The sequence below is a fragment of the Lichenostomus cassidix genome, chromosome 22 (genome assembly GCF_008360975.1).
Source record: "Lichenostomus cassidix isolate B80296 chromosome 22, HeHo_3.0, whole genome shotgun sequence".
Lineage (NCBI taxonomy): Eukaryota > Metazoa > Chordata > Aves > Passeriformes > Meliphagidae > Lichenostomus > Lichenostomus cassidix.
Window position 1 is genome coordinate 2,665,785 of NC_139502.1, and position 20,477 is coordinate 2,686,261.

The 20,477-nt window shown below is 39.6% G+C and overlaps 1 protein-coding gene across 1 annotated transcript; it reads right to left on the bottom strand.

The window, feature by feature from the left end:
- Positions 1-1,804: 1,804 nt before the first annotated feature.
- LOC146428043 (uncharacterized) lies at positions 1,805-6,755 on the bottom strand. Its single transcript, XM_085080479.1, has 9 exons — positions 6,664-6,755; positions 6,491-6,552; positions 5,081-5,231; positions 4,286-4,539; positions 4,038-4,123; positions 3,007-3,128; positions 2,573-2,669; positions 1,845-2,205; positions 1,805-1,813 (listed from the first exon to the last, which is right to left on the bottom strand). Exons 1-9 carry the CDS (start codon positions 6,725-6,727, stop codon positions 1,805-1,807), a joined length of 1,206 nt encoding a protein of 401 aa, XP_084936605.1. The 5' UTR covers positions 6,728-6,755.
- Positions 6,756-20,477: the final 13,722 nt, after the last annotated feature.

The following is a 20,477-nucleotide window of genomic DNA, read 5'->3' on the forward strand; positions in this document are numbered from 1 at the left end:
TCTCTGGCTCTGCTCTGCCTGCTCTGCACCTCTCCAGGGTGGCACTTTGCTCCCAGAGCCTCCTGAGAGGATTTGTCCTCCTGCTGGGGATCTGAAGAGAAGCTCTGTGCTGAGCCAGGCCTTCTCCAGCCCCACAGAGCCTGGCCAGGACCTGGGAGGGACTGGGGCTTCTGCCTGTCCTGAAGCTCCTGCTTGGTGGAAAAGGAGTCCCTCGGCCCTGGAGATGGCCTGGGAAAGGCTGGGAACTCTGCCTGTCCTGAGGCTTGTTGGAAAATGAGTCCCTCGGCCCTGGAGATGGATAAACCCATGGTGGCAGCTTGGTCATCCTCCAGAACAGAGGGGTCTTTGAAGGTCCTCTCTCTAACTGAGTGATCTTTGAAGGTCTTCTCTCTAACTGAAGGAACTTTGAAGATCCCCTCTAACTGAAGGACCTCTGAAGGTCTTCTCTCTAACTGAGGGATCTTTGAAGATCCTCTGTCTAACTGAGTGATCTTTGAAGGTCTTCTCTCTAACTGAAGGATCTTGAAGTTCCCCTCTCCACCTGAAGGATCTCTGAAGTTCCCCTCTCCACCTGAAGGATCTCTGAAGTTCCCCTCTTCCAATAAAGGACAAAACACCCCCCAGGATGGTTCCAGCTCCTCTCCCACCCCACTCTGCCCCCTCAAGCACTGCTCTGCTCACTGCACCCAGGGCCACGGCCCCTGGGACACCGTGTCCCTCTTCTTGGGCGCTCTGGAGCCCTGGTGGGGCAGGGGGGGCAGCATCCCGCACGATGAAAACCTGTACCCCGCCAGGATGTTCTTCTGGGGGTCCTTGAGCACTGACCAGAAGGCCTCTGGCCGTGCCCTCAGGGCCTGGGCTGCCTTCTCCGGGGGCTGCAGGAGGAACACCTTGGGGTCCAGCGGCTTCCAGGGCCGGGCTTTATACGGCAGCACTGAGCTCCCAGCGGCGGCTTTCCGTCCTCCTCCTCGCCCGTGAAGACGTTGCTTTTCTCTCACTTTCTCCATGAGGTATTTCATTTCTTCTCTTTCGAGAAGAGACCTCGCTCCTAGTCTTGCGAGAGGAGCTTTCTTTCCTTCTTTTTTTCTGGGAGAAACTTCCTGTTCTCCTTTTCTTCGCGGAGAAATGTCCTTTGGGCCGTTTCTTCTGGGAGAAACTCCCTTTTCTCCTCTTTTGGGACTAACTTTCTTTTCTCCTTTACTTCCAGCAGCATCTTTTGCTTCTTTTTCTTTTCCTCGTCCAACTTTCTTTTTTCCTTCTCTTCCAAGAGAATCTCTTCTTTCTCCTTCTCTTCCGAGAGAACCTTTTCTTTCTCTTTCTTTCCCAAGAGAAGCTCTTCTTTCTCCTCCCTTTCCAAGAGAAGCTCTTCTTTCTCTTTCTTTTCCTAGAGAAGCTCTTCTTTCTCCTCCCTTTCCAAGAGAAGCTCTTCTTTCTCTTTCTTTTCCTAGAGAAGCTCTTCTTTCTCCTCCCTTTCCAAGAGAAGCTCTTCTTTCTCCTTCTCTTCCGAGAGAACCTTTTCTTTCTCTTTCTTTCCCAAGAGAAGCTCTTCTTTCTCCTCCCTTTCCAAGAGAAGCTCTTCTTTCTCTTTCTTTTCCTAGAGAAGCTCTTCTTTCTCCTCCCTTTCCAAGAGAAGCTCTTCTTTCTCTTTCTTTTCCTAGAGAAGCTCTTCTTTCTCCTCCCTTTCCAAGAGAAGCTCTTCTTTCTCCTTCTCTTCCGAGAGAACCTTTTCTTTCTCTTTCTTTCCCAAGAGAAGCTCTTCTTTCTCCTCCCTTTCCAAGAGAAGCTCTTCTTTCTCTTTCTTTTCCTAGAGAAGCTCTTCTTTCTCCTCCCTTTCCAAGAGAAGCTCTTCTTTCTCCTCCCTTTCCAAGAGATTCCCTTCTTTCTCCTCCTTGTCTAGTTTTCTTCTCTCCTTCCCTTCCAAGAGTCCCTTCCAAGCTGGGTATTTCTTTTCTGCTTTGAGCTTTCTTTTCTCCCTCTCTCCCGAGGGAATCTTTGTTTTCTCCTTTTCTGCTTTGAGCTTTCTTTTCTCCCTCTCTCCCTAGGGAATCTTTGTTTTCTCCTCTTCCTCCCTCATCCCTCTGAGCTGCTGCTGCCTCTTTGTCCCTCTGCTTCGTCACTTTGTCCTTGGGCACAGATTTGTCCTTGGCTTGGTCACTCCCAGGCTGCTCTTGTCCAGCAGCAGCTGCTGGGAATGGCGGCAGCTGCCTGGAGGGACATCACAGGAGTGGCCTGAGTGGGCTGGGAGGGCTCTGGGGACACAAACTGACCACAGGAGCTGCTGGGCTCATGGAACCATGGAGAGGAACCCCCTGAGCTGGGACACTTGGCTGTCCCCACCGCCCTTGGGCTCTCCTGGGGGGACAGAGGGGAGCAACCCTTGGGATGTGTGACGCTCCCAGCAGCTCCAGTCTCTTGTGGATGGTGGATTGTTTGGGGAACAGGATGAGGAGCAACCACTGGGTTCTGTGAGGCTCCCAGCAGCTCCAGTCTCTTGTGGATGGTGGGTTTGGCTCTGGGGAACAGGATCTGGCTGGATGAGGAAAGTGGCCCACCCCCTGCTCCTCCAGCTCACCCGTCCTTCATCTCCTCATCTCCCATCATCTCTGTCCGCAGTCCTGGCCAGGCAAAGGGAAACGGACGGGGAGGCACAGGCACGATGGGATACATCCCTGGAACCAGGAAGGAGGGACTTTGTCACAAGAGCCTGGCACTGTCCCATCCCTGGTGACAGATTTGGGACAGAGTCTCTTCCCAAAGCAGAGGTCATTTCCCAGAGCAAGGACAGGCCCTCAGATCCCCACCCTCCTGCTGAATCAGGGATTTTGGGCATTTTGGGCACTCCCAGCCCATGGCTCAGCTCCTGTGGAGCCAGCCTGAGCAGAAATGGCCACACCGAGCTGTCACCAAGCTTTGGCACAATCAGATCCGTGTGACAGTCACAGCCAGGGATTGTCCCATCAGCCACAGCCGCCAGTTGTCCCTTGCTGTGGACATGAGCTGCTTTACCTTCCCACTTCATCCCCGGGGGTGCCAAATTCAGTCTCCTCCTCATGGTCACCTCAGGATCAGGCAGAAAGAACTTGCGGCATTCCATGGGCGGTGGCTTGGGCAGGCAGGCCTGTTCAAAGCTGGGGACAGAGAGAGGACACCATCCTGAGCCTTGTCCCCAGAATCACCTGGGCACAGGGGAGTTGGGCACTGGGGAAAGGCCACTGTTCTGCCAGCTCAGGTTCTGACAGTCCTGTTCCCCGTCCCCAAGGGTGTCCTGGGAAATAGGGTCACCCAGGGAAGGATTCCTGGTCACGATGGGGATGTGTGGATACTGAAAAGCTGCTGGCAGAAGCTTTTCCCTGAGAATCTCTCCTTTCCCATGCAAAGTGTGAAAACAATGAGATGATTTTGTAAATAGTATCGAACACCTGCTGTGTTCCTGATCTGTTTTGGGTTTTAAGGCAGAGAGTGCTTGGAATCAGGCATTGTAAGACTTCAGCCAATCACCCCAGGAGGTGAGTGACCACTGACCAATCACCTGTGGGATTTTAGCACTTATAAGCAGAGGTTGTAAACAATAAAAGTCTCTCTGAATTCCTCGTGTGCTGAATTTCTCCATCCCTGGTGCTACAGTGACAGGGATGCATTTCAATCCTTCCCGTGTCCCCTCGGGGATGAGGAGCAGTGACACCCAGGAGGCACTGCTCTGTGGCTAGCACAGGTCTTTCCCATGAGAATTCTTTTTGTGTTTTATAAATAAAGTTTGGATGTTATTAAAAACAGTGTCCCAAGATTTGGACAGTTCAGTCCTGGCCAGTCAGGCCTAGGGGGAGGTTTCTGGCTGACCAATCTGGGTGACCTTTGAAAACTCTATATATATGATGAAATCAAAACGATAAAGGCCTTTTCCTTCTTGCCACTGAGAACTGGGTTCTTTTCTCTGCTAGCGGCTCAACAGTGACACTGCTCTGCAGGGCTCCACGGTCCTGGGGACAAACTGCCCCAAGTTGTCCCCAGAGGCCAAACCTCCTGGGGGTTTCACTCACCTGGGGAAGAGGATGAGGCGGCGGGTTGGGCTCAGGGCAGCCATGGGCTGTTCCGGGGATATCACCAAGCCCAGCTCCTGGAGACGCTGCAGAATGAAACAGAGCTGCCAGCACATCCCCAGTGACCAGGAACCCCAGAGAGGAGGAATTCAGGGCAGCTAGAGTGGGTGGAATTGTTCTCCTTCCTGGCCACATCCTGCTGTCCACTTCCCAGCCGGACAGCTGCTCTGGGGACACCAAATGCTCACCCTGCGTGTTGTCCCCTGGAATTTCCAGCCCGTCAGTTGCTCCAGGAACTGCGGGTAGATCCTCAGGAAGCCCTTGCTGCCCTCGATGAAGATCACTCCCACGTCCTGCAGCACGAAGGCCACGTTGGCTGCTTTCTCCAGGCAGTGGTACATCAGGGATGTGGTTCTCAGGATTAAAAACTCCACTTTCTGCCTGGACAGCTTGGTGGCCCTGGCCACTTCGGCGTATTTCAGAATCTCTGCTGGCTTTGGTGCTGGGAAACCACAGGAGAAGGTTACTTTTTAAAAATTATTTTCATTGCATTTCCATATATAATAATATTATTATAGATATACTTTTTAATTATATAATTATCCTTTTATAGATATAAAAATATATACTATGTATAAATATATATTATATATAAATATATATTGTTTAGACCTAAATTATATATAATTAAATATCTATTTTAAAATATATTTTAAAATTTAAAAATATTTAAAATTTAAAAATATTTAAATTTTTTTTAAAAATTAAATTATATTATTTTAAAAATTATATTAAATTTTAATTTTAAAAAATATATTAAAAAATGTTAAATTTGAAATTATATTAAATTTACTTTTTTTAAATTATATGAAATTTACTTTTTAAAAATTATATTAATTTTTTTAAAAATTTGAATTTTATATATATATGTATATATAATTCTATTTTTCCCCAGGAGATATCCCGTCCCAGGAGCTGCTTTCAGAAACGAGGTGTGCTAACCCCGTGCAGCCCAGATTTCGGGTTTCAACCCTCCGCCTTACCCTTGGGGTCATCCTTCTCTTCCAGGTTCTGGGCCAGCATGAGGTTCCTGGCCATGTGGAACTTGGGCATGGGCAGCACGTGAGTGCTGCTGCCCACCTGCACCTCCATGGGCACCACCTCGATGCAGCCCAGCGTGGGAATTCGGATCCCCTGCAGCACAAGGGAGAAGCCCAGAGGGTGAGTGTCGCTGTGGAACTGCTGGTGGGGTGAAGAGTCTAGAGAGATTCTCGGGTGAACAGAATCCTGAGTTTATTATTTATTTTAACAATTTATATAGACTTTCACAGGTCGTTTGGATTGGGTTAATTCAAAACCTCCCCCTAGGCTGACTGGCCAGGATTGAACCGCCTATCCTCCAAAGAGCGTTTCAATAACATCAAAACTTTATCTATTTATAAAAACACAGCAAGAAGAAGAGAAAATTCCCACGGGAAAGAATCTGTGTTGCCACAGGTGAGGATGGCACAAGAGGAAGAGCTGGGGATGTTCCCCTCGAGGGATGGTGACTTTGAGCAGAGCCTGTCACCTCCAGAAGGCAGGACAGTGGGGACAACCCTCCTGGGCCTCTCCTCTCCCTTCTGCCACCACAAATCCATGCTGGAGTCAGGGCAGAGACAGCTCAAGGGCACTGCAGGGACTACAGTGACCCAATGCCACCTCCCGGAGGTGACACCACCCTGCACCAGCCCTGTTTGTTCCTCGGCAGGGCATAGTGACCCAATGCCACCTCCCGGAGGTGACACCACCCTGCACCAGCCCTGTTTGTCCCTCAGTAGGGCATAGTGACCCAATGCCACCTACCAGAGGTGACACCACCCTGCACCAGCCCCGTTTGTCCCTCGGCAGGTGATTTTGGGGTGGATTTCCTGCATTCTGAGGAGCACAAGGGGAACTGCAGGCCATGGGGACTGCCAGCATCACAGTGCAGGAGACACTGCTACTGTAACACTCTGCCCAGGGCTATCCCAGGGGTCTATCCCAGACTAACCCAAGTCCCAGGTCGCACCCAATTTGTCCCACGATTCTCCCACAGCACAGGATTTTTCCAACACCAGTTGCTATCCCAGTTTTTTCTCGCAGGTGTTTGTCCCAGGGGTTTTCCCAGGCTGTTCTCCCAGGTTTTTCTCCCAGGTGTTTGTCCCAGGTATTTGTCCCAGGCTGTTGTCCCAGGTTGCTGTCCCAGGTTTTTCTCCCAGGTTTTTGTCCCAGGTTTTTCTCCCAGGTGTTTGTCCCAGGTTTTTCTCCCAGGTGTTTGTCCCAGGTTTTTCTCCCAGGTTTTTCTCCCAGGTTTTTGTCCCAGGTTTTTCTCCCAGGTGTTTGTCCCAGGTTTTTCTCCCAGGTTTTTCTCCCAGGTTTTTCTCCCAGGTTTTTGTCCCAGGCTGTTGTCCCAGCTTGCTGTGCTGTCCCACCTTGCCCTCCAAGAGCTGCTTTTTGACCATGCGAGTCACAGAAGACCAAATAGCCTTTTTGTCTGAAAAAAGAGGAAAAACCAGGTGATGCTGTGCCTCTGCTGGCTCTGAGCCTTGCAGCAGCCCGGGCTGTGTGTCACTGCTGTCCCCAGAGGTGACACTCCTGCCTGTACCTTTGGGTTTCATGTTGAGCTCCGGCAGCACAAACAGGGATTCGTTGCCATCCCAAAAATCCATCGCAGTGGGTTTCACAGTCCCGGGGACATCCATGACATGCTGGGCACCTCCTCACTCTGGGCTGTCCAGGGCACAGCATTCACCTCCCTGGTGTCACTTTTGTCCCCCTGTGTCACCACAGGCTCTGTGACATCGCAGTGCCACCAGCATTCCAGAGCAGCCTTGTGAAGAATGATGCTCAGGGCCTTTTAAATGAGGATTTGGACTTTAAAATCGTAAGCCTTGGTGGGTTAACCATCACAAGTGTGGGTTTGGAGCTCAGGTTGAGTGTTTTGGTCTCCCAAATGTGGCTCTGGGGATTTAAAAGTGATGCTTCCTCCCCACTCCTGAGGCTTTATATAAATAAGGGTTTGGAAAACTCAGTTGAATCTGAGAAGTAATCAGCAATCATCTTTTGGGCCTTGAAATTGTGGTTTGTGTTCTAAATTTTTCTTTTTTTTTCTTTTTTTTTTATAGTATTTCCTCAGAGGAGTTTCACTGCCCAGGGATTTCTTTATTCAGGATCCCACTGTGAAACACCAAAGCAAGCAGAGCTCAGTGCTGTGCTGAGAGTTTGTAACTCAGGCAAAACACAGACAACAAAATACAGTGTAAAAAAAAAAAAGAGACAAATGGCCTGACTTTGGAGACATTTAATGAATCAATCAGTGCTCAAAGCCCAGAGAGCTGCAGGGCTGAAGGATGAGGAATGTTGTGAACTCCTCTGAAACAACCTCAACACCAAACAGCAGCTGACAGGATAAAAAGGGCTTATAAAGTGAGCAATTGAGGATTTGGACTTTAAAATCGTAATCCTTGCTGGGTTAACCATCACAAGTGTGGGTTTGGAGCTCAGGTTGGGTGTTTTGGTATCCCAAATGTGGCTCTGGGGATTTAAAAGTGATGCTCTCCTCCTCAATCCTGAGGCTTTATATCAATAAGGGTTTGGGTTTGGATAACTCAGTGTTGAATCTGAGAAGTAATCAGCAATAATCTTTTGGACCCTGAAACTGTGGTTTGTGTTCAAATTTTTTCTTTTTTTTTCTTTTTTTTTCTTTTTTTTTCTTTTTTTTTTCTTTTTTTTTCTTTTTTTTTTAATAGTATTTCCTCAGAGGGGTTTCAGTTTCAGGGATTTCTTTATTCAGGATCCCACTGTGAAACACCAAAGCAAGCAGAGCTCAGTGCTGTGCTGAGAGTTTGTAACTCAGGCAAAACACAGACAACAAAATACAGTGTAAAAAAAAAAAGACAAATGGCCTGACTTTGGAGACATTTAATGAATCAATCAGTGCTTAAAGCCCAGAGAGCTGCAGGGCTGAAGGACGAGGAGTTGATAGATGCTGCGAATTGCTCCGAAACAACCTCAACACCAAACAGCTGCTGACAGGATGAACTGGGCTTATAAAGTGAGCAATTGAGGATTTGGACTTTAAAATCATAATCCTTGCTGGGTTAACCATCACAAGTGTGGGTTTGGAGCTCAGGTCATTTTGGTCTCCCAAATGTGGCTCTGGGGATTTAAAAGTGATGCTCTCCTCCTCAATCCTGAGGCTTTATATCAATAAGGGTTTGGGTTTGGATAACTCACTGTTGAATCTGAGAAGTAATCAGCAATAATCCTTTGGACCTTGAAATTGTGGTTTGTGTTCAAATTTTTTCTTTTTTTATTCTTTTTTTTTTCCTAGTATTTCCTCAGGGGAGTTTCACTGCCCAGGGATTTCTTTATTCAGGATCCCATTGTGAAGCACCAAAGCAAACAGAGCTCAGTGCTGTGCTGAGAGTTTGTAACTCAGGCAAAACACAGACAACAAAATACAGTGTAAAAAAAAAGAGACAAATGGCCTGACTTTGGAGACATTTAATGAATCAATCAGTGCTCAAAGCCCAGAGAGCTGCAGGGCTGAAGGATGAGGAATGTTGTGAACTCCTCCGAAACAACCTCAACCCCAAACAGCAGCTGACAGGATAAAAAGGGCTTATAAAGTGAGCAATTGAGGATTTGGACTTTAAAATCATAATCCTTGCTGGGTTAACCATCACAAGTGTGAGTTTGGAGCTCAGGTCGAATGTTTTGGTCTCCCAAATGTGGCTCTGGGGATTTAAAAGTGATGTTTTCTTCCTCAATCCTGAGGCATTATATCAATAAGGGTTTGGGTTTGGATAACTCAGTGTTGAATCTGAGAAGTAATCAGCAATCATCTTTTGGGCCTTGAAATTGCAGTTTGTGTTCTAAATTTTTCTTTTTTTATATAGTATTTCCTCAGAGGAGTTTCAGTTTCAGGGATTTCTTTATTCAGGATCCCATTGTGAAACACCAAAAGCAAGCAGAGCTCAGTGCTGTGCTGAGAGTTTGTAACTCAGGCAAAACACAGACAACAAAATACAGTGTAAAAAAAAAAAAAGACAAATGGCCTGACTTTGGAGACATTTAATGAATCAATCAGTGCTCAAAGCCCAGAGAGCTGCAGGGCTGAAGGACGAGGAATTGATAGATGCTGCGAACTCCTCCAAAACAACCTCAACACCAAACAGCAGCTGACAGGATAAAAAGGATAAAAAGGATAAAAAGTGAGCAGAACCGTGATTTGGGGTGACCTCCAGCCTCGCCAGGCTTGAACAGCAAAACCCTCCTGCCGCCCAGGCAAGCATGATGGATCTCTGATGGCATCCTGCTGCCTCTGGGAGGACAGCAAAGCGACCTGGGGGAGTTTATCTGCTGCAGCCTGCAGAGCTCAGGGAGTCTGAGGGGGTTGGGGAGGGAGGTTGATGCAGTCAGAGCTGCTGCGTTTGGGGAAGATAAACGAGACATCCAGAGCAGTGATTTGGAGTCATTAAGGGCAACCTTAAAGCAATTTGGGAGGGGAGCAGGAGCAAAGGGTTTTTCCAGGGTCAGAGCAGTCAGGGAGGAGAAATAAAGATCCTGCAGTCTCCTGCAGAAACTCTGCTCATCCTTGCAGGGTGCTGCTGGGTGGAACTCAGTGCTGGGTGTAAAATGTCATTTATCAAACCTTCCTATTGCACAGAACTGCCCAGATCTGCCTCAGGGGAGAGCAGAGGACTCTCTGAAACTCCTGCAGACACTCTGCTGGGTGGAACTCAGTGCTGGGTGTAAAATATCATTTATCAAACCTTTTTATTGCACAGAACTGCCCAGATGTGGCTCAGGGGAGAGCTGAGGACTCTCTGGAGCTCCTGCAGACACTCTGCTGGGTGGAACTCGGTGCTGGGTGTAAAATATCATTTATATATAAATAAATATAAAAATGTCATATTTATATTTTATATATTTATATATAAATTTATATATTTAAATTATATATTTAAATTATAATTATAACTATAATATTATAATATAATATTATAATATAATATTATGTATTATGTAATACATATAATATAATATAATATAATATAATATAATATTATATTATATTATATTATATTATATTATATTATATTATATTATATTATATCTTTATATCTATATTTATATATAAATTTATATATTTAAATTACATATTTAAATTATAATATATGTAAATAAATACATAAATATCAAACCTTCCTATTGCACAGAACTGCCCAGAACTGCCCAGCGAAAACTCCCATTTAAAGCCACAAAATTTTACCTTTGCAGGCTCTGTGCTGTTTGCCCTCATTAACCTCCTCAAACATTCCCATTTTTTAACCAATTTTAGCTTTGTGCTCATCACAGCAAAGCCTGAATCATCACCCAGAATGATTAAATCTAAACATTTCCCCCCCAAACAGCAATTAACGTTCCTCCAATCCATTTTAAACACACATTCCTCAAATATGAAGGACAAATATGATGCTTTTCAGCAATGTTTGGGTCAATCATAACACACTTTGACTCAAAAAAAAAATCTGTGATTCCCTCACAGCTCAGGGGGATTTAAAAAATGCAAGTGTGCTGGTTTTTTGGGGTTTTTACAACAAAAAAAAATTAGTCAAATTAATTGCAACGTCCTTATAGATAGAGGACACAATTCAACTCCATCTGTGGATATTTCCACAGCTGAATATTTGCAACTCGGATATTTTCTAGTCATGGACTTGGGGAATTTTATTGGATTTCGGGGTGGAATGTTGAGTTTGGAGCAGAAATTCCCTGAAGCTGCAAAGCCCCAGGAGGAAAACCTCACATCAGGGAGGGAAAACAACCAGACACTGATGGGGAGGAGGAATTAATTATGCATTTAACGAAGAGAAATCAAAACTCATTTGTTGTTTCGGGAGGAGAAGGAGCTCTGAGCTGAAAAACATCAAACTGATGTCTCGCCTGTCGGAGCGAGAGCAATGAATTGTTATTTTCTGTGATTTAATTTTCCCTTTTAAAGCAAATTTTTCATTCTGCTCAGCTTGGGAGGGAGAAAAACATCATTTAAAACAACTTTAAAAAATCAGCCTGATGAGGTAGAACGGCGACATTTACAGAATGCAAGGTTGGGGTTGTGATTTCCAACTTTTTTAAGGAGCAGCATTTGTTACCAGGAGGTGTTTTCCCGAGCAATTAGGCACGGGAGGCTAATTAAAATTAAATCAGCATGATGGAAGGATATCTGTGATCTGCAGGCAGCCAGGAGCAGCTGGAATGTTGCTTTTTCTCACACCTTGCCTTGGGAAATGATGGAAATCTCCAGAACATCCCAATGGGTTCATTGCCAAGGTCACCTCTGGAAAGTCGGAATGTTTAAAAAAAATTGTTTAAAAAAATTGTTTAAAATTAATTTTTAGATTTGATCATCCAGGTCTCACCATGGTGAGCACAAAGGTAAAAACCTGAAGGGTTCATTGCCAAGGTCACCTTTGGGAAGTCAGAATGTTTTTAAAAAAATGTTTAAAAAAAATTGTTTTAAAAAAATTGTTTAAAATTAGTATTAATTTTTACATTGGATCATCCAGGTCTCACTGTTGCCAAGGTCACATTTGGGAAGTCAGAATGTTTTTAAAAAATTGTTTAAAATTAATTTTTAGATTTGATCATCCAGGTCTCACTGCAGTGGGTACAAAGCTAAAAACCTGGAGGGTTCATTGCCAAGGTGACCTTTGGAAAGTCGGAATGTTTTTTAAAAATTGTTTTAAAAAATTGTTTAAAATTAATATTAATTTTTAGATTTGATCATCCAGGTCTCACCATTGCCAAGGTCACCTTTGGGAAGTCAGAATGTTTTTTAAAAATTGTTTAAAATAATATTAATTTTTAGATTTGATCAACCAAGTCTCACTGTTGCCAAGGTCACCTTTGGGAAGTCAGAATGCTTTTTAAAAATTGTTTAAAATGAATATTAATTTTTAGATTTGATCATCCAGGTCTCACCGTTGCCAAGATCACATTTGGGAAGTCAGAATGTTTTTAAAAAACTGTTTAAAATTAATATTAATTTTTAGATTTGATCATCCAGGTCTCACTGCAGTGAGCACAAAGCTAAAAACCTGGAGGGTTCATTGCCAAGATCACCTTTGGAAAGTCGGAATGTTTTTTTAAAAAATGTTTAAAATGAATATTAATTTTTACATTTGATCATCCAGGTCTCACCATTGCCAAGGTCACATTTGGGAAGTCAGAATGTTTTTAAAAAATTGTTTAAAATTAATTTTTAGATTTGATCATCCAGGTCTCACTGCAGTGGGTACAAAGCTAAAAACCTGGAGAGTTCATTGCCAAGGTCACCTTTGGAAAGTCAGAATGTTTTTAAAAAAATGTTTTTTAAAAAAATTGTTTAAAATTAATATTAATTTTTACATTTGATCATCCAGGTCTCACCATTGCCAAGGTCACATTTGGGAAGTCGGAATGTTTTTTAAAAATTGTTTAAAATGAATGTTAGTTTTTATATTTTGATCATCCAGGTCTCACCATTGTGAGCACAAAGCTAAAAACCTGGAGGGTTCATTGCCAAGGTGACCTTTGGAAAGTTGGAATGTTTTTAAAAATTATTTAAAATTAATATTAATTTTTAGATTTGATCATCCAGGTCTCACTGTTGCCAAGGTCACCTTTGGGAAGTCAGAATGCTTTTTAAAAATTGTTTAAAATGAATATTAATTTTTAGATTTGATCATCCAGGTCTCACCGTTGCCAAGATCACATTTGGGAAGTCAGAATGTTTTTAAAAAATTGTTTAAAATTAATATTAATTTTTAGATTTGATCATCCAGGTCTCACCATTGTGAGCACAAAGCTAAAAACCTGGAGGGTTCATTGCCAAGGTCACCTTTGGAAAGTTGGAATGTTTTTAAAAAATTGTTTAAAATGAATATTAATTTTTAGATTTGATCATCCAGGTCTCACCTTTGGGAAGTCAGAATGTTTTTAAAAAATTGTTTAAAATGAATGTTAATTTTTAGATTTGATCATCCAGGTCTCACCTTTGGAAACTCAGAATGTTTTTAAAAAAATGTTTTTAAAAAAAATTGTTTAAAATGAATATTAATTTTTAGATTTGATCATCCAGGTCTCACCATTGCCAAGGTCACCTTTGGGAAGTCAGAATGTTTAAAAAAAATTATTTTAAAAAAATAGTTTTAAAAAAATTGTTTAAAATGAAAGTTAATTTTTACATTTGATCATCCAGGTCTCACTGCAGTGAGCACAAAGCTAAAATTGGTGTAAAAACTGTCATTAAGCAATAAATTAAAGCACCAAGGTGGAGATTTTTCAGCATTTATGATCTTTCTGGCAGGTTAATTGGGAGTCAATTAACACAGAGAGAGTTAATTACTGAAAGCTTTGTATTTCCTTTCAGCAAAATCCAATTTTGTCTGGACAGAACCTCACAAAATATTCAAAAAATAGCATCATCAATCTTCCAAAACATTGGCAAAAATGTCAATAATTCTTAATTCTTTAAGCAGAACTGGAAAAACCCAAATTTTCTGATCCAAATGTCCCAAAAACATCATCCAAATGCCTTTTGCACAATAATACCTCAAAAAACAAAGTTTTTCAAGCAGCAGCAGTGAATTATTTCCAGTGGCTCAACAGAGCTGCAACTTCCTTCAGGATTTTATTTTTTTATTCCTTAAATATTATTATTTATGAGCTGTTATTATTATTTATTAATAATAGTATTTATTGATAATATTATTATTAATAATAATATTATTTATTAATAATTATTATTAATGTTAGTTAGACTATTAATTAATTTATAATTTATATTATGAATTATATTAAATTTATATTATAAATTATATTATAAATTATATTATGAATTATATTATAAATTATATTACATTATAAATTATATTATAAATTTATACTATAAATTATATTAATTTATTAATTAAATTATATTAATTAATTATTATTAGTATTATTAATAATATTAATTAAATTATATTAAATTAATTAAGATTTAATTAATTTATTAATTAACAAGATTGTTACTATTAAGTATAATATTATTTATTAATAATAATATTATCTATTAATAATATTATTTATTAATATTATTATTCATCTGCTGTTGGGTTTTATTGCCCTTTTTTGCTCCTTCTCACCCAAAATAATGTCAATTTTTAGGCTTTCTGCTCACCTGGCTGGTGATTCCTGGAGGTTCTAATTAGCTCTAATGAAATATTGTTCATTAATAGCAGGAAAACATTCCAGAGGGGAATGGCAATAATGTGGTTTATTTCTGGAGCAGAATGACCTCTGTTTGTGGGGATTTTTTAAACTGCAATGAATTGCAATTTAAATTTAAATTGTGAAGGGGGAAAAAGGTGGAGCAATTTAGTGGATTTGTAGATTTGGGGGAAGGTTTGTTGTCTAAAATAAAGGTTTTTATCTCAAATAAATGGGGTTTGTTGTCTAAAATAAAGGTTTTTATCTCAAATAAATGTTTTTTTTTGTCTAAAATAAAGGTTTTTATCTCAAATAAATGTTTTTTTTGTCTAAAATAAAGGTTTTCATCACAAATAAATGGTTTTTTTTTTGTCTAAAATAAATTTTTTATCTCAAATAAATGGTTTTTTTGTCTAAAATAAAAGTTTTTATCTCAAATAAAAGGGTTTTTGTCTAAAATAAAAGTTTTTATCTCAAATAAAGGGGTTTTTGTCTAAAATAAAGGTTTTTAGCTCAAATAAATGGGGTTTTTGTCTAAAATAAAGGTTTTTATCTCAAATAAATGGTTTTTTTGTCTAAAATAAAAGTTTTTATCTCAAATAAAAGGGGTTTTTTGGGCTAAAATAAAGGGTTTTATCTCAAATAAATGGGGTTTTTCTTGTCTAAAATAAAAGTTTTTATCTCAAATAAAAGGGGGTTTTTTTTGTCTAAAATAAAAGTTTTTATCTCAAATAAATGTTTTTTTTGTCTAAAATAAAAGTTTTTATCTCAAATAAATGGGTTTTTTTGTCTAAAATAAAGGTTTTTATCTCAAATAAATGGTTTTTTTGTCTAAAATAAAGGTTTTTATCTCAAATAACTGGGGTTTTTTGGGCTAAAATAAAGGTTTTTATCTCAAATAAATGGGGTTTTTCTTGTCTAAAATAAAGGTTTTCATCTCAAATAAATGTTTTTTTTTTTGTCTAAAATAAAAGTTTTTATCTCAACTAAAAGGGTTTTTTTGTTGAAAATAAAGCAAAAAACACCAAGCGTTTAACACCTGGAGATCTGCCTAAGGTGAGATATTCAATATACAATATTCAATGTTCAATATTTGATATTCAATACACAATATTCAATGTTTTGAATGTTTTGAATATTGTAATACTTCAGGTAAAAAATAATATTTCTGTGGCAGAGCTCTGCCCTAAATCTGCCTAATGAGAAATATTCAATATACAATATTCACTATTCAATGTTCAATATTCAATAGTCAATATTCAATATACAATATACAAGATACAATATTCAATATTTTCAATATTGTAATACTTAAGGTAAAAAATAATATTTCTGTGGCAAAGCTCTGCCCTAAATCTGCCTAATTTGGAATATTCACAATTCAATATTCAATATACAACAGTCAATATTTTGCATATTGTGATAATTAATGTAATAAACAATATTTCTGTGGCAGAGCTCTGCCCCAAACCTGCCTAATTTGGAACATTCAATATACAATATTCAATACAATATTCAATATTGAATATACAATATTCAATATTCAATATAAAATATTCAATATTTTGAATATTGTAATAATTAATGTAATAAATAATATTTCTGTGGCAGAGCTCTGCCCTAAATCTGCCTAATGAGAAATATTCAATATACAATATTGAATATTCAATATTCAGAGTTCAATATTCAATACACTCCATTCAATATTCAATATACAATATTCAATATTTTGAATATTGTAATAATTAATACAATAAATAATATTTCTGTGGCAGAGCTCTGCCCCAAACCTGCCTGATTTGGAATATTCAATGTTCAATGCTCAATATTCAATATACGATATTCAATATAAAATATTCAATATTTTGAATATTGTAATAATTAATGTAATAAATAATATTTCTGTGGCAGAGCTCTGTCCCAAACCTGCCTAATTTGAAACATTCAATATACAATATTCAGTACTCAATATTGAATATTCAATACTTTGAATATTGTAATAATTAATATAAAAAATAATATTTCTGTGACAGAGCTCTGCCCCAAATCTGCCTAATTTGGCATATTCAATATACAATATTCACTATTCAATATACAACAGTCAATATTTTGAATATTGTAATAAATAATGTAATAAATAATATTTCTGTGGCAGAGCTCTGCCCCAAGTCTGCCTAATGTGAAATATTCAATATACAACATTCAATACAATATGAAATATTCAATATTCAATATACAATATTCAATATAAAATATTCAATATTTTGAATATTGTAATAATTAATATAAAAAATAATATTTCTGTGACAGAGCTCTGCCCCAAATCTGCCTAATTTGGCATATTCAATATACAATATTCACTATTCAATATACAACAGTCAATATTTTGAATATTGTAATAAATAATGTAATAAATAATATTTCTGTGGCAGAGCTCTGCCCCAAATCTGCCTAATTTGGAATATTCAATATACATTATTCAATACAATATTCAATATTCAATATTCAACATTCAATATACGATATTCAATATTTTGAATATTGCAATAAATAATTCAATAAATAATATTTCTGTGGCAGAGCTCTGCCCCAAACCTGCCTGATTTGAAACATTCAATATACAATATTCAATACAATATTCAATATTCAATATTCAATATACAATATTCAACATTCAATATACGATATTCAATATTTTGCATATTGCAATAATTAATGCAATAAATAATATTTCTGTGGCAGAGCTCTGCCCCAAATCTGCCTAATTTGAAACATTCAATATACAATATTCAATACAATATTCAATATTCAATATTCAATATTCAATATTCAATATACAATATACAATATTCAATATTCAATACACAATATTCAATATTTTGAATATTGTAACAATTAATGTAATAAATAATATTTCTGTGGCAAAGCTCTGCCCTGAATCTGCCTAATTTGAAACATTCAATATACAACATTCAATACAATATTCAATATGCAATATTCAATATTCAATATTCAATATTCAATATTCAATATTCAACATACAATTCATTCAAATGTAATTTCAATGAAATGTGTGGATTGAATCTGCTCCTGGGATGAGCAGGAAAAGCTGCAGGGAGCCAGGAGAGGGAGCCCAGGCACCACTGAGCCTCCCAAATCCCACAGTTCCTCTCCTAAATGTGCCTCGTTTGCCCCCAAAAATGGGGCAGCAGCCAGAAAAACCAGCTCTGAGTAATAATAAATAATATTTATTTATTAATTGATTAATAACTAAGTTTTATCTATTATATTCAATAAAATCAATTTTATTAATTCCATTAAATAAATTAAAATATTTAATTTTCTTCAGGATGAATAACTAAATAACCAAGCAATAGTAAGTTGGTGTTCCACCCGCAGAGATTTTTAATCAGAAAATGATTAATTTTTTTAAATTTTTAATCTTGGGAGAGATTTTTTAATCAGAAAAATGAATCAAAAAGTTTTGTTTTCTCGATGTTCTGCTTTGGGTTTGGGGCTGGAAAGAGAAAAGATATTTTAGATTTCCGATTTCCTTTGCTCACTTTTAGATTCTCACTTTTCCCAAAAGTTTCCATCGACAGGATTTCCCTTCCGAGGATTTTTTAATTTATTTTTTTTTAAGGTTTTAATAGAAAAGTAATATCACCTCCCAAATATTCCTAATATATCCCAAATATTCCTACTCAGACATCGATCCCTAACCTTAATCCCTTAATTTAATCCAATTCTCTGCAGCTTCGTGGACTTTATGGAAAAAAAAATGTTCTTCTAAAAATCGAATTTTTGCCTGTTGTGATGTCACAGGGGTGAGGAATTCTTGAAACACCTCGAAATTCTCCCGAAATTTGGAATTTTTGTGCTGCAAAACACCAGCTGGCTGTTCTGTTTCTGCCACTGCTGAAATGTCTTGCTTGTCAGAGAAAGGGGAATAAATTCTTTTTTATTTATTCAAAATTATATTTTTTATTTTTTATTTATTATTTTGCTGCAGGGACTTATCCCATCCAGCGCTCAGGAGAGTCACTGCTGGAGCTTTCAGAAGAATTAACACAATTTCCAGAAGAATTAATGCCATTTCTAGCATAATTAATGCCATTTCCAGAAGAATTAATGCCATTTTTGGCATAATTAATGCCATTTCCAGAATGATTAATGCCATTTTTGGCATAATTAATGCCATTTCCAGAACAATTAATGCCATTTCTAGCATAATAAATGCCATTTCCAGAATCATTAATGCCATTTTCGGCATAATTAGTGCCATTTTCGGCATAATTAATGCCATTTTTGGCATAATTAGTGCCATTTTCGGCATAATTAATGCCATTTTCGAGTCAAATCAGACGAGAAGCTCCTCGGCATTGCTTGGATTTTGTACCAAGCAGAGTTGATGAGGTTAGGAGGAAAAATAGAAACTCCTGGCTGATTACTGAGCAGATTTATTCCCCATTAATGCTTCACGGTGAGATCTCTGCAGCTCGGGAAGGGAAAATTCGATTTTCAGCCCTGAGAATGTCTGAATTCCTCCGTTAGATCTGAGCAGGAGTGCTCTGGGCTGTCTGGGGAGCTGGGATGGGAGAGGAGAGCAGGGAGAGGAGTTGGGATCAGCCCTGGCTGAGGAGAAACCTGAGCTCGGAGCTGGGCAGGCAGGAGAGATTTCCTGTCCATTTTCCTCTTTTCTCATTTCCTTTTCCCAACCCTTCTCCCATTCCTTTTTCTATTCCTTTTTCCCATCCCATTCCCATTCCCTTTTCCATTCCCATTTCCATTCCCTTTTCCATTCCCATTTCCATTCCCTTTTCCCATCCATTTCCCCATCTCCTTCTCCCATTCCCATTTTCCCATTACCTTTTTCCATCCCTTTTCCAATCCCCTTTCCCCATCCCATTCCCATCCGTTTTCCCATCCGTCTCCTTTTCCCATCCTCTTTTCCCATCCCATTCATCCTATTTTCCCATTCCCTTTTCCCATCCCCTTTTCCCATCCTCTTTCCCATCCCTTTTTCTATCCCTTTTTCCCATTTCCTTTTCCCATCCCTTTTCCCATCCCATTCACATCCCTTTTCCATTCCCATTTTCCCATCCCCTTTTCCCATCCCATTCCCATCCATTTTCCCATCCCATTTTCCCATCCATCCCCTTTCCCCATCCCTTTTTCTATCCCTTTTTCCCATTTCCTTTTCCCATCTCCCTTTCCCATCCCGTTTCCCATCCATTTTCCCATCCTTTCTCCCCATCCATCTCCTTTTTCCATCCTCTTTTCCCATCCCATTCATCCCATTTTCCCATCTCCTTTTCCCATCCCATTTTTCCACTCCCTTTTCCCATCCTTTTTCCCACCCATCCCCTTTTCCATTCCCTTTTCCCATCCCCTTTTCTCATCCCCTTTTCCCATCCCATTTTCCCATCCCATTCCCATCCCATTTTCCCATCCCATTCCCATCCCTTTTCCCATCCCTTTTCCCATTCCCTTTCCATTCCCTTTTCCCATCCCATTCCCATCTGTTTTCCCATCCCATTTTCCCATCCATCTCCTTTTCCCATCCTATTTTCCCATCCCCTTTTCCCATCCCCTTTTCCCATCCCCTTTCCCATCCCTTTTTTATCCCCTTTTCCCATCTCCTTTTCCCATCCCTTTTCCCATCCCATTCACATCCCTTTTCCATTCCCATTTTCCCATCCCCTTTTCCCATTCCTTTTCCATTCCCTTTTCCCATCCCATTTTCCCATCCCCTTTCCCCACCCCTTTTACTATCCCTTTTTCCCATTTCCTTTTCCCATCTCCCTTTCCCATCCCTTTTCCCATCCCTTTTCCCATCCTTTCTCCCCATCCATCTCCTTTTTCCATCCTCTTTTCCCATCCCATTCACCCCATTTTCCCATCTCCTTTTCCCATCCCATTTTTCCACTCCCTTTTCCCATCCTTTTTCCCACCCATCCCCTTTTCCATTCCCTTTTCCCATCTCCTTTTCTCATCCCCTTTTCCCATCCACTTTCCCATCCCATTCCCATCCCTTTTCCCAACCCTTTTCCCATTCCCTTTTCCATTCCCTTTTCCCATCCCATTCCCATCCATTTTCCCATCCCATTTTCCCATCCGTCTCCTTTTCCCATCCTCTTTTCCCATCCCATTCATCCTATTTTCCCATTCCCTTTTCCC

Bases quoted from the DNA above. Each gene is read 5' to 3' on its own strand.
- LOC146428043 (XM_085080479.1), bottom strand. From the start codon at position 6,727: ATGGATTTTTGGGATGGCAACGAATCCCTGTTTGTGCTGCCGGAGCTC. The intron at 4,540-5,080 runs GTAAGGCGGAGG...GTGGTTTCCCAG, and splicing joins AGAGAAGGATGACCCCAAGG to CACCAAAGCCAGCAGAGATT. The intron at 2,670-3,006 runs GTAAAGCAGCTC...TCCTGGTTCCAG, and splicing joins CCCGGGGATGAAGTGGGAAG to GGATGTATCCCATCGTGCCT.